The sequence below is a fragment of the Ovis canadensis genome, chromosome 2 (genome assembly GCF_042477335.2).
Source record: "Ovis canadensis isolate MfBH-ARS-UI-01 breed Bighorn chromosome 2, ARS-UI_OviCan_v2, whole genome shotgun sequence".
Classification (NCBI taxonomy): domain Eukaryota; kingdom Metazoa; phylum Chordata; class Mammalia; order Artiodactyla; family Bovidae; genus Ovis; species Ovis canadensis.
Window position 1 is genome coordinate 149,255,643 of NC_091246.1, and position 14,993 is coordinate 149,270,635.

General features: G+C 39.6%; 1 protein-coding gene across 1 annotated transcript in view; it reads right to left on the minus strand.

Moving 5' to 3' along the window:
• Positions 1 to 1,044: 1,044 nt before the first annotated feature.
• The window catches only part of CSRNP3 (cysteine and serine rich nuclear protein 3), a 97,139-nt gene continuing 83,190 nt past the window's right edge, over positions 1,045 to 14,993 (minus strand). Inside the window, exons 4-5 of the mRNA XM_069574322.1 lie at positions 8,040 to 8,336; positions 1,045 to 5,635 (exon numbers count right to left, since the gene is read on the minus strand). Of these exons, the coding sequence (XP_069430423.1) occupies positions 4,586 to 5,635; positions 8,040 to 8,336 (1,347 nt within the window). The 3' untranslated portion in view covers positions 1,045 to 4,585. The remainder of the gene's footprint in view (positions 5,636 to 8,039; positions 8,337 to 14,993) is intronic.

Below are 14,993 nucleotides of genomic sequence, written 5' to 3' on the forward strand. Positions count from 1 at the left end.
TTTGAAAGCATGAAGCTAGTTCTCATTTAAGGTTGGTATTTTGTACATCGACTACAATAATAAACTCTGAACTATCTTGAGACAACAAGGAGCAGATGCCATCTTGAAGAGAAAGATTAAGTCTGTGTTTGGAGAAAGGGAAGTCTCGTGGCAGCTTTTACAAGGGTAGTCTCTTAACTTTGGAGGATGTCGATTTTCTACCTGCTAATTCAATGGTTTGTAATCCCTGGCTAAAAGTAAGGAGGCCGAGTGACCTGTTTTCTACAAGCTGCAAGGCAATGCTGTTGGAACCAGGAACTCAAGCTTAGCTATTTTATAGGCTCTTTGTAAATAGAAATGAGTGATGGTGTTCTACATTGTTACTTCAAAGGTTTCCTGAAAGGTTTCCTGGGTTATGTATGAGTGAACCTGCCTTTGAAACTGTCTGGTAGGAGTGCTGGTATAAATTTAGTATAACTTACATAGGTCTAACACCGAAGAAGCAATTATGTGAAAATCTCTTTTTCATTGGGTTAAGTTCTTCTAGTTGTGGCCAAATTTAATTCATAAATTTCAGACAGAGAGGGAAGTAGGAGGATCCAGTGACTTCTACTAATTTAGGCAAATTAGTTTTCATGTAGTCAGACAAGAATTGATGTCATTTTTTCTAACATCACTTTATAAAGTCATAACTTAAAAGGACTGTAATGAAGCTTGATTATCTCATTCCACTTTTCATCATTATCATAATCCCTTGGAATTTGTAGCATTTCCCCCTCTTTTTAACCACTTAGGACAGTTCCTCTAATATAGTAGGTGTTCAATAAATATTTGTTAAAAGAATTGATAAACACACTGTAAATATGTTAAGACCAAAGGATTTTGACTTGTACAACAATCTCAGAAGTTTAACCAAAGAATCAGTGATATATCAGTTAATAGGAAATAAATCACTCATTTCCTTGCTTAATGACAACCAAACCAGAATTCTGCCTAGAAATCATCTGTCAGAGGATAAAATTTTAAAGAACATAATCATTTATAATCTCCTTTTTCCTTTGTTAATGTGTGAGACCGGTGTTTCTGTAATTTATTGTTTTTATTGGGGGAGGTATTGCTGGGCTATAGATGATTATGAAGATTTTAATAATAAAATTAATTAGTAAGTATTAGCTTCCAATTTTATACGTGATTGGCACTCTGGGAAAAATGCTGTTTCACCATGAAGAAAAGACTGGCTTTCAGAAAGTAACCATATTCTTCAATTAACCAAAAGGCAGAAGACAAATGGATTTTACTGATGTCTTAAATAATCAATGATCAAGAGAAGGGAAAAAAGTAAATCTCTTTGATTGATTTCTTTCCCCCAGAGGAAACCTAGAATGACAAAGGAAATGCAAGCTGCTCCAGCCACTTGACTTGCAAATCAATTTGGCCTGGATTATAACTGGGAATTAAACCCTAATAAAAGGTAGAGGGCTGGTGCTAAAACAACAGGGACTAAAGCACGAAGCTTTGCCATTGACAGTGAATGACTAAAAAGCCGTGTGTCAAAACAAGACTATAATTTGGCTAGCTATACTACGGGGATAATGCAACAGCTGCAGGTCAGGTTACTGTGTCTCCGTGTAAAGATCTGAAGAATCCACTGGCTGCGTCCAGCTCTTGGTCCCCATTTAAAAATGCTTAGAAAAACCGTAGCCCTTCCTGGCATGTGGGCATTTTTTTGTTGAATAGATGATCTATTAATGGAAAAAAAAAGAGTCAAATGGCACACTGTGCTCTCTCAGCTTTTGTGGGAAAAAGTAACAGTGAACCGATTCTACCATTAGTATTATTTACAACTTTGAACCAGTATATTTAAACTATAGCTTTAAAAATCATCTTCATTTCCAGACCACAGTTTTAGATCATAAAACCCAACCAAATGCTAGGGTAGGAAAAATTCAGTACTCCTTATTGGCCTAAAATCTGACATTCTCTGATGTGTGGTATTACACCTACTGTGTGTATTGAGGGAGGCATGTGCGTGAGTGTTTTCATAGGTAATCTATGTATGTAGGCAATATTTAGGGGTTAGGTTATAAATACATATATGAACGTTTGGAACAGAAGCTCTCGTGGCTGGAAGGTTAATCCTGTGTAGCAGTGACTTTTGACCCCAATTAGACAGACAGGGGAAAAAGCTCTGTTTTTTTGTTTGTTTTCCTGTTTCTAGATTAAGCATCTTTTTGGAAAGGAAGCTACAAAACAGAGACCCAGTCCAACGTAAACAAGTAGGTGTCAACCTTCTTGTGAAAATAAAGCTGAACTGAATTAAATATCCATCCTTTCAGAATCTAGACTGGCATTCTACCCTTCAATTCTGCACAGAGACACCCCTGCCCCACTCTGCCGCACTGTGTTCCAAGCATAAGCTGAGTGCTTCACACACGAGTAACTATTTCAAAGGCTTGCAATGGTCTAATCAATATGGCACACAGGATTTTTCATGTGCTCAAATGAAGGAACAATAGTTTCTTGTCATTTTCTCTTTGGGCCTGTGCTCTTTAGATTGTATTGATAGGGGGAAAAATTTGGAGAGCAAGCACTAAAAACTGTAATTTTATAGACAACATGAGATATGCTATCAAGATTTGAGCAAAACCCCAATCTGAATAGCCCAAAGGGCCTGTCATTCAAAAGGAGCATCCCTGCCCCTATTACTGCTACCTCCATAAAGACCAGCCCAAAGCTGCTTTAATATTAATATTAATGGTTCTAAGGTTGGGTTGGCTCATTGTGGGGGTAGAGTAGGGGCTGTAACCAACTGCACAGTGGAAGAGCTGCCAAGTAAACATGTTTTCCCCAAGTCAAGTCTTAGTAGAAATTCTTCCATTGGAGGACTTTCTCTAGACCAAACATTTTTAAATTCAGTGAAATAAAATAGTATTCTTTAAGGACTTGAGATCTACAATGTATTTATATCCGTATTTCTAAACATCCAAGTCTAAGAGACAAAAAATAAGTAGTGATGCAGTCACTGAATAGCAAGGCATGTCCACATTTCAAAGAGGCATAAAATGTGAAATGACATGACAATAGAAGGTCAAAAATATGAAACAGATTTAGCATAGTCATATTGCATTGGAACTAAAAAGTTAGAACACACTATTTAGTTACCTAAACTAATTTACAGGAAAACAGGATCTTAGAAGTCCTCCGACGAACCAAGTGCAGATAATCTAAAGGTGGGGAGTGCATGTTTTATTTCTATCTGTCCCCTTTTATAAGAGAACATGAGGTAATTAGAAAGTATTCAATGCATTCTGGACTGTTCTGCTAATTGTCCCAGGCAAGAGAAATCAAAATGCTTCAGAAAAGTAAGGCCTAGTTGAGTATTTGGGTAGAGGCCCCCACTTCAGTCAGCTAGTCACTAAGTGTAAATTTCATTAAACACTCATTTTTGTAGAGACGGATTGATCACGCTGTAGAAAAAGGCTGGTTGCTGAGGCTGTGTCTCTTCCATGTTTTCTCAGCCTCCTCTGCTTTGACCGAGTTAGGTCTTGAGAGTGGTGAAGGAAAACAGGTCATTTTTCCTTCATAAAGTATCATTGGATTGATTCCTCTATTTAATTCTATGAACCTTATAATAGTTAGATTTTAAAAATGTTTTTTTGTTTTTAATTTTTCATCTCAAAGAGTTCTTAGTCCCCACCCCTCACAAGGTACCATGAAGGGGCACTAAAGTGCATTTTGATGCAGGGGAGTAGAGTTTGAAGGTGCTGTCCAAGCTAAGAACCAAGATGATGCTGTGTTTAAAAAAGAAAGGCAATTCCTTCTATCTCCATCTCTGGAGTCAGCTGAGGGAGGGCAATGAACTAGGCCCTCACCAGAGGATTGTCCTAACTCTTAACTTTAGAGAAAACTGTGTAAGGACCTGCACATACAGACTCATTTGTTTGTCCAAAATAGCAAAAATAGGCCTATTTCACCCTTAAGAAAGTATTTGCAAATCTGATCAGACATGATCATAAAAACATGAATGGATTCCAGAGGCAATCCATGTGGGCATGCTCGGTGGTACTAACTATGCATCTTCAGCTGAAAAGAACATGCTGCAGTTCGTTTTCATCAGAACATGACTTCTAGCTACCATAAATAAAATACACATGGGGCAATTAAATCTTTTTCTTACAATAATAACTTTTACATTAAAAAGTCACCGTCATCTTCAGATATATCGAAAATTAGGACTCTAAACCTCATTTCCCAGTCTTAGTTAACAATCTTGCACAGGCCCGATAATCCAAAACTTGGAGCTCTGATCTAAACAGCTTGGCAGGTTTCACACAGTTTGACAGGTAGGCAACTGTGAGATATGCTTTTTTTAAAATTAGCATTTTCTATCAAAACAGTCTGAAATCATTTAAAATCCTCATAGAGACTGCGTTTGTGCAATGGCACAGTCATGTAGCTAGAAAGGAGAAAACAAAATACAGTCTGGAAGCTTCACCACGGGCCAAGTTTTCTTGGTCCTCAGTTGAAACCACAACGAGCCCAGGAAATCCAATTAAATACAGTGCTTTAAATAGGAGAAGAGTTGGTCTTAGAATAACTTAAACTACTAAACAGGGACAGTCTCGACCACGGGCGATTTGATGCACTCTTCGTGCAATCTACTCTTTTCTGCAAGGCTCAAAGGATCTTCAGCAGGATGCTCTGAAATGTGACTGTCACCATTCATCGCAGAGACAAACCCTTCCTGGGAGGGGCCTTTCAAGTATGAGTGAAATTCCACTTGAGGATGACTGGACCTGTGTTCGGGATATAAGCTATTGCAGGGCACGCCGTCACTTTCCGAAGAGGAGCAGCAAACGATGACGGAGGGGTTGGCGGCTGGATAGTGGGAGGCGCCGTATGCCTCTTCGGCTTGCCGGGCGTAGTCCACGAACTGCTCCGGGGTCATGGTGTAAGGCACCAGCGAGAGGGTACCGCTCTTGACAGTCTCTCTTTCCGGATAGTTCTCAGAGATCTGGTTGGGAGTTCCTGGAATGTGGCTATCTATTTGGTAATAGAGGGTCGAAGAGTTGGCATAAAAAGGAGCGTTCTTTGAGTGGCTCTCGTGGATGGCGGTGCCATCGGAGTAACAAAGGACGGAAGGAAGAGGGACTACCTCGGCGTGGGGACCCAGACCTTCCACGAAACTGTCCCCTTTCTCGTCGTCGTCCTCTTCCTCCTCCTCCTCCTCTTCCTCCTCCTCTTCCTCGGACTCACTGGGGGCCAGGCTCTGCGTGCTGGAGTCCGTGACTCCGCTGCAGAAACTGCTGCCATCCTCTTCCTCCTCCTCCTCCTCCTCCTCCCCCTGGCAGTCTAACTCCTCGGCCGACTGCAGGTGCAGCACGGCAGCCTGCGGTTCCGTTTCAATCTCGAAATTGTCTGCGAGAGCATATTCGACGGAGTGAGCCACTGGGCCCATGGAACTACCGTGCGCACTTATCTCCCCGTGGCAGCCGTTCAGCGCGGGGATTTGCTGCTCTCGGTTCTTCTCCAGTTCAAGTTTCATTATTGTGTGCAAAAAGTGAGTCCGGACACGGATAGGATTAAATTCAATTCTACCTGCTGTGTTACTGCATCCTTCTTTAGTGCAGCCACAGGGGAAAGACATTCGATCCACCTTGGGAGGAAGAACACAGATTAGCCCCCCTGGAACTCTGAACAAATCAAATCAAAATCCGGTACCTCACGGCAAACCCTTGGAATCTGGGATGACAAACCCACTTACGCCAGAATAAATGACAATTAAACAGCAAACAGAAGCAAAAGGGGAAGTGAAGGCTGAGGACAGAAGAGTTAAACTAATTTTAAACCTATGCTTCATATAACAATGAGTTGATGGTATGGTTTTAGTCCGTTTATCCCTCCTGCACTTTCTTTACTTCTGTTTCCATCCTCCCTTACCCCTTCTCTCCTGCACATTAATTTCGGTCCCATTTTTTTCCCCCAGTGCGGCTCTCTTTTTTCCTGAGCTCTCTTTTTTCAGCAGCAAGCCAGCTCACATGCCCAATTTTAAACAAATTTACTGCCCTCAATACCCATCTGCTATTTTTAGTCTAAATAACATGACATTCCTTACACTAGCCATGAGTTTTTTCTTTTCTTATTGTAAAATGAACTTCTCTGCCTGAGACACCGTTTAGTCTCATGCAGCGTGATAATTCACTCGCATCGGTTCCCTGTCTTATTCTTCTCGGTACTTGATGCACTGCGGGGGCTGCGATAGGTATGCACATTCATGACTGTGCCTGGTGGACTCCGGTTCAGTTGCTGGCTCCCCGTCCCCTGTCCCTCCCTTAGACTACAGGCTTCTCTAGAAAGCGAAAGCGAAGAAAGCGAAGTCGCTCAGTCGTGTCCAGACTCTTTGCCACCCCGTGGACTGTAGCCCACCAGGCTCCTCCGTCCATGAGATTCTCCAGGTAAGAATACTGGAGTGGGTTGCCATTTCCTTCTCCAGGGGATCTTCCCGACCCAGGGATCGAACCCAGGTCTCCCGCATTGCAGGCAGAGGCTTTAACCTCAACAATACCCCCGAATTACTCCAATAATTGGACTCTATAGACAGAGTGATTGGGTTCAGCAAGGGCTGTAAGACTGAGCTCCTCACTCAGGTGATGAGTGGAATTCTGGGCATCCCAAGGAAAGCCTAAGATATGCTTACTGTCTTAGACCCCATCTGTATGCAGACCAGAGTATAGGCAACCAGGAAGAACTTGCCTTTCTTGCTACCTTATTCAAGCTCAGGAATTTCCCATGTTACAGAGAAGAAAGCAGATTCGATCCCAGTCATCCTGGCCCCAACAAAAAGCAGTAGCAGATGTCAGAGCCAGAATCTAGAGCTGGCTTTCTAAGCTGTGATTTCCTTTTCTGTGAATCCACCTCAAGCAACTGCTCAGCTCAGGAGAATAGCCTTCTCCTTTTGTCTGCCTGAGGGCTTTAACTGAAAAAGTTGAATTTCTGCATAAAATACCACCCCCTATCTAATCACATAGCACCAATGCTGCAGATGGATAGGAACCTGAGAATCATCTAGTTCAGGGGTTAGTAAGCTTTTTTTTTGTAAAAGGCCAGAGAATAATCTTAAGCTTTGTGAGTCATACAGTCTCTCCAGCAGCTACTCAACTCTGCTGTAGAATTATGAAAGCAATTATAGGAAACATGTAAACAAAAAAACAAAAACATGGCTGTGCCTCCATAATACTTTATTTACAAAATCAGGTGGCGGGCCAGATTTGACCTGTGAGTAATCACTCCCCAACCCCTGATCTAGTCTAGCCCATTCAGGTCAGAGGTGCGAAAATTGAACCCAGTAAGCTTACCTGACTTGCCAGTTTCACACAGTGGCAGAAAACAGAGCCAGGAGAACTCAGTTTTCTGAAGTTTCAGTATAATCATTATTTCACTAGTCTGCACCACTTCTAACCAATCATCATTTTATAGCCCATGGATGGATTAGAGAATGCAAACTCAAATGGTGGGGATGACATGATCTCCCTGGCTGCTTGTTAGAAGCCAAAATGAGCTCGTATAATAAACGAATCCAAGGGGAAACAATTTCAACTGATAATTGCAGCTTGGATTGCCTTTCACACTATGTCATATGTGTGTGTATATATATTATGTAATATGTGTATATATACACATTAATATATTATATATACACATTTATGTATTATGTATACTATGTATATAATACATATATTATATATACAAATAATATTATATAACATAAATATGTGTGTGTATAGGTAATACACATATATAATATATAAAATATTATGTACACATATATTTACATAGATATGTATATATGCATGTTTATATAATATATATTATGTATAAGTATACATATTACATATACTCATGTCATTGAATTAGCATTTCTCTCTTCTTGAATCATGTGCCTTGCCTTGCTTCAGAGTTTTTTTCACGTGTGGGAAACTTCATTACATGTAACACAACTACCTCTTAGTGGGTAGTGTATAATGTCTTGCCTTTGGGTTCCCTGAAATCCCAGTCCTTACCTGACACTTAATGCCTGCCAGGCTGCAGGTACATGTTTCTGGATCACAGAACACCCGGCAGTCACAACCACAGTCCTCTCGAGACAGGCGGATGGCCCTCAGCTCATGCTTTTCCTCCACATCAATCTTTTTAACTCCAGAGGCCCGCAGCAGTGCTCTTCGTTTTTTTGTCGGCAGGGGTTGAAGAAAGAAGTACTCATCCACCTCGGTATTGTCTAAATCAATATCATCATCAGAAATGTCATCCACTGTAAGAGTGCTCGCTTCTTCAGATTCCACGGTGCCATTCTTTGTCATCTAGAAATACAAAGCAGCAAATTAGAGACTTAGCAGGTTTGAAAATCCCCACTTTTGCACTTGGTAAGAATGAAGTTATTATATAACATTATGTCCCCATAATCCATAAGTGTTTATGGATAGGTGTGGGAGATTAAGAGATCTACACTTCCACTTACAAATGATTCATATGGGATGAAAAAAAAAACTGTGAGTCAAATCATTTCCTCTTACTTTTCTCTTTAGAGAAGTTACAGGAAGGCACATGAACATATCAAAATGATAGGCTTTTATATGGACACAAGACCGTTAATTGGAACTCTTAACCTCCTAATCCAGGAGCTACAGTTGTTGGAGCCTTCAGCCAGCATGATGCGAAACAGGCCAAAGGTTACAGATGCCCGTCACTGAAAGCTATCTTTAGACTCAGTTCATGATGGACACATTTGATGTTGGGATAAATGTATCCTTGTTCAGAGGTGATAGCATCTTAGTGGAAGCTGCTGCCCACCTAAATCAGCAAAACATGTCCTTGAAACAACTCTGTCTTTTGGGCTCCAGAGAAGCCATGCACTAGGAAATAAAGTTTTGCTGCCCTGTGCTGTTGGGATTACAAACATGGTTTCTGTACAGAATGTTCCATGAATGAGGCCTTGATACGAAGCAGTCAGTCAGGTCACTGTGCTCTCAGTAAGACAAGAGCAGATGGCAGTGAGGCAGGCTCTTGCACACAGGTACCCAAACAAACTCTGCCCTCCAACGAGTTCATAGGAGACTACCCACAGCAGTACCTTCTGCAATAGAGCCCCGGTGGGCGGCTGGGTCTCATACCATAACCGTTCTCTTCCATGTATATTTCCTTTCTAAATTAATTTCATTCATCAGGAAACCCAGAGTCAGTATTTCACTTCTTACTGCTATGTCACCACATAACATGTTTTCTTCATAAATAAGCATTTAGAAAGAGACACTTTCTCTGAATATGAGCAAAACATATATTCTGAGAAGCAGCTCAGGAGTAAATGCAGAAACTCAGTAGGGGACTATTCAAGGAAGTTCTAAATAGAACTTTAGCTTTTCAATGTATTACTTTATGGATTTCATTAACTGTAACCATTACTATGCTTTTTGATCTTAACAACAATTCAGTTATTACACAGTTAAAATACCCTGGTGACACCGGACATCATTTTCTCATCTTCATAGGAAAAAGTCTGACATTTAGAGAAGAATATTCATTACTGACCAAAAATCCCAAACTTGACAACTTGACAACTCTGAATGCATTGAAAAACAAATAAAAGGTTGATCTTTGCCCTTAGGTGGAGGAAACAACACAGTAGCAAGTGTGTGTGTGTGTGTGTGTGTGTCTGTGTGTTGCAAAGAGTCCCTGAAATACATTCTCAAAAGCTGTTGGTTTATTATATAAAATTTCTGTTTTACTTCAGAGCTTAAATCTATGTTCTAACAAAGTGAAGGCATTTCCTTTTATTGGGTTTTGTTTCTTGCTGTGATCTGTAATTTACTACCTTTCTTGAAATTTCTTTATCAATGCATCGGTTAAGCTGTTTTCACTTTTCTTTGATGTCCACTAATAGGATATGACTTTGTTTGGCTGCTATTAGCACTTTTGTTAGTTCTTATTTGCCCACAGAAGCATCTTTCCATCCGTAAAGATTTGACTTTTGAAGGAATTCAAGTGTATAACTGCCCAACATATGCTCAGTCCTGCCTAACATATACTCAATTAACCAACAGGAGGGTTACCTTTCCTATTTTGTCATTTCTGTGGGGTTTAAATTATGTTTTCATGAATTCCTGGCTTGTCTATGTGAACTTCATCAAAGTTCTGACTCCGCAGCACATGCAGGACACCCAGGACTTGGTTAGCATGATTCATTTCAGTACCTCCTTCCTACTTAATCTCCGTGTTCTATAATATTTATGCTCCCTTGTGAAGCTGGTAACATCACAAAAACAACAAAGAACTTCATTTCATATTAACAGGGCTTGATTTTTTAAAAAATAATGGCAGCTGTCATATAACACATGGAATCTAAAAATCAATAAAAATAAGCAAATATTTTAAAAACATGAACATTTTTAGGACAACATGAATAACCCAACTGGCATCTAAGAATGAAAAAGAAACAACTGTATCTCAAATAAACTACAGATGATTCTTAATCCAATACCGCATGATCCACTGATCCCATTCCTGAGCATTTATCTGGAGAAAACTATAATTTGAAAAGATACACACACCTCAGTGTTCATTCATAGCAGCACTATTTACAATAGCAAAGACATGGAAGCAGCTTAAGTCCACTGACAGAAAGCTGATAAAGAAGATGTGGTGTGTGTGTGTATACGTATATATATATATATATGTCTGTGTGATGGAATATTAAAACGAATGAAATGACCCCATTTGCAGCAATGTGAGTGGACCTAGAGATTATCATAATAAGGGGAGTAAGACAGACAGACAAAGATAAACATCGTATGGTATTGCTTACATGTGGAATCTAAAAAAAATGATAAAATGAACTTATCTACAAAACAGAAATAGACTCACAGACAGAAAAGAAATTTATGATTACCAAAGGGAAAGGAGAAAAGAAGGACAAGTTAGGAGTTTGGGATTAAAATATACACACTACTATATATTGTATAAAATAGATAACCAACAGGGTCGGTTGTTGGTTCCCTGTATGGCACAGGGAACTCAATATCTTGTAATAACCTATAATGGAAAAGCTTCTGAGAAAGATATACATATATACATATATATATATATATATATATATATATATATATATATATATAACTGAATCATTTTGCTGTGTACCTGTCCCTTAAATTACAATATGGAGTTTCATTTTAAAATAAAAATTCAGTTAAGAATCTAAAAATCCTTGATACAGAGTGCAAACTATTTTCACTCTTGTTCAAGAACACACAAGGGCCGTAATGAAGATTTTCAAAATCTCATATTATCACTGAAGTGGTCTGACAAGGTTTTCGCCTCACCTATCCAATATCATCTCTGCCATTTCTAGTGAAGACTGGAACTATTCCAGTTCATCCTAGTTAACTGGCTTGTCTCCCCTCCTCACAGTATCTGGTTTGGTGTGTAACCACTGACAGGTACTATTCTCTGCTGTCCCCTCGGAAGTCTTTCTCCAACTCTCTCCTCCAGGATATGCCCATTTATTTGCACCTTTAAAACTCAGGCCAAACCTACTGAGCTTAAATGCTCTTTTAAATTAGAGTATTGCATACATTATTTTCAAATGCATTTTCTATATTACAGCAATGGAGAAATAAGTCAATGAGCATTTTATTTCTGTTCACTAACTCATGTTCATTTCACTTTCAAGATCTAGTACAACAAACTCTGGGGAGTCTTCCAAGACTTCCTCATCTGTTTTTGCCTTTGTTTCTGCATCTCCTTTACCCCATGACCCATCTTCACAGGAATATTTATTTTGTACAATTCTTTTTCTCTTTGACATGAATGATACCTTTAAATGTCTTTTTCCTATCTTAAAATAGAATCATTGAATTTTCAGACGTTAGTTCATCAAATGCAGCCTCCTGATTTTATGCATTCCTAAAGCTCAGATTATTAACAATTACATCTTCTCTAAGACATGCTTATAGAATTTAATCCCCTGGCTTCTACTTTAGTATGCTTTCCCTGTATAAAACAGATGGATTCCACGTTCAATGGTACCTAATGGAGTATGGGGACTATTAATATAATGTGAAATTAAACCACAATGTGTCTAAAAAGTTCCTTTGTTTATAAAATAAATGCATACAGAGTAACGACCACATTCAAAAAAATGCTCTCTTTTGAAGTTGATTCCTTAGAAGACAATCTGTCTTGGACCATTTCTGGCTCAGTGTTGTTTTCCCAAAGAATGCTGCCTTTCCAAGAGCTCAAAGAAGGCTTGCCAAAAAAATGTGATTTAAGGAGACCATCAAATGATACTGACCTTCAAACCTGTGTGTGTGTGTGCGCGCGTGTGTGTATGACAGAGAAGGAGAGAGAGAGATTGGAGGTGGGGGTGAAAGAGAGGTGAGAGAATCAGATATGAGATAATAATAGCAATATGAATAACAATAGTTTTGAATCTGCATGTCACTGCTTCAAGCACTTTACCTGCATAAGCTCACTGAGCATCACAAAATATCTCATAAAGTAGCTATTAGCATTAGATTGTTTAACTGATGGGGAAACTGAGGCACAGGAATGCTAAATAACCTGTCCAAAATCATAGGCGGTGAGGTATGTACTATGTCAGAATCCTAAATATTTAACTCTGCAGCTTGTGTTCTTAACTGCTTTGATAATTACTGAGATACACTCTTTTTATATATTTAATATATATTCAGTAATCTTTTATGCTTATTTTGCATTAGGCTCTAGGTGTGTTGGTGCACAAGATATGGGTCTTGAAATCAATGGATTAAAGAGAAGAGGAATCTAGTAATTTTTGAAGGCAGGAGGAGAAGGGGACGACAGAGGATGAGATGGTTGGATGGCATCACCGACTCAATGGACATGAGTTTGAGTAAACTCCAAGAGTTGGTGATGGACAGTGAGGCCTAGCGTGCTGCAGTCCATGGGGTCACAAAGAGTCAAATACGACTGAGCGACTGAACTGAACTGAACTGATAATGATTTTCTAACTGAACGTGGACATAGGGCATTGAGATTATGTAGAAGGGGCAACTGGTGGCTCAGATGGTAGAGAATCTGCCTGCAATGCAGGAGACTGGGGTTGGATCCCTGGGTTGGGGAGAGTCCCTGGAGAGGGAAATGGCAACTCTCTCCAGTATTCTTGCCTGGGAAATCCCATGGACAGAGGATCCTGGTGGGCTACAGTCCATGGGGTCACAAGAGTGATATAACTTAGTGACTAGACCACCAGAAGCGGCCTCTAGTGGTGGGGCAAGTGGTGGAGTGAGGAGGGTAGACTTCACATCTAAGCTTGAATCTGAAGATGGAGTAGCAGTTAGCTGAGCAGATGGAGGCAGTCCCTGCTGAGCAACAGTAGCTTTACAGGCCTGAGATGGGACAGAGCTTTCACTGGCCTACAAAATATCCAGACTGGATGAACTTGTGTGGCATCCCTTCCTGTCTTGGCTCATAAGCAAAAAGCAAAAAGTAAACAAACAGAACGTTTTCAGAAAGTAGCATCCCCCTTCCTCTGCCTTTGCCATCTTCAGGTGATAAGTAATGTCTTAACTCATAATTTGATTCAGTGATCCTTAACTTATATTTATTTATCTCATTTATGTGTACGTGTGTTTATCCTGTATTGGAAATATCTCCAGGGATGCTGTGTGTGTGTGTGTTTGCTTTGTTCTAATGATGCTACTTAAGATAGGACTTAGTTCTTGAGCCACTGTGTGGCTCTACAGACTCACTCTACAAATTAAAGGATTATAGCTTTTCTTAAACAGAATTGAAACTCCTTACTTTTGCAAATCTATCTGATATATACTGATAAGTATGAGTAAACAGTTTCCAAAGCTCAACAGAGTAAAAGTTTTGCCCATCTAAATATGTTTGAGGGATGGGACATGTTACACATTACTTCCAGAATCAGCAGAGTGATTCTTAGACTATCCTGAATCAAGGACCAGATGGGATGGGGGAGTGAGTGGGGTAGGGGATTGGTGAGTGGGAGATTGTCACCTCAGTAGTCAATCTTTTTTTTTTCCCTATATCATGCAGTGAATATATTCCACTGTAAATTCCAACAAGATGAGCTTTTTGATGAATTGAAGGCTTGAAGAAACTAATTTATTGTAAAATAATTATAGCGAGGGAAACAGTACGGAAAATGTGGATTGACCATAATGCTAAAAACAAAGCAAAAACCCACAAAAATAAAAACACTTCCTTTCAGTGGTTTAATGTGTTCTTAACAGTAAAAACTCCTGGTTATTACAAAGTTATTAACACATGTATCAGTGATAGTGGCAATAAGAATGTGAAAAAATAATTCAATTCCACAAACACTGATTGCTGCCTATAATAATGAGGGTGATGTGGAGAATGACCCAAGCCGTCATATATTGAAAACCAGGTGCTGAACTCTCTACTTTATATAAATTATCTCACCTGATGTGCAAACAGTCATAGGAAGTATTTTAACAGTTGAGAAAATTGGAGCATGAAGAAGATAATTTGCCAAAGTCTAGCTACTTAGATAATTGGTGACTGCACTGAGAATCAAACTCAGGTTTGGTTTGACTCCAAAGCTTGAGCCAGGCTCACAAGACCAGTCTGGAGTGAAAATTCTTAGAATAATATTAATAGAAAACCTGAATAGAAGAAAAGAGAAGGATATGGTTGCAGTTACACTCCAAGAGCTGATCTCAGTGCTGTGGGGCAGGAGGTAAAAGAGCAGAAAAGCTTCCTTATAATTAGCTCATTCAGAAATTTAAAAAAATATATATGATTCATACACAGAGAACAAGAGCTCAAAAAAGAATACAGGAAGCCAGCTGAAGATATGACATTCTCACCAGTTAGCATTTCCTTTGAGTAATCTATTTTGTGCGCTTGTGGAGGTGTTCTTTCTAATAGACATGCCAGCAAAAGAAGCTAGTCCAAGTGAGAGCTACCAGTGTTGACCTCATGTGTTACTTTTGATT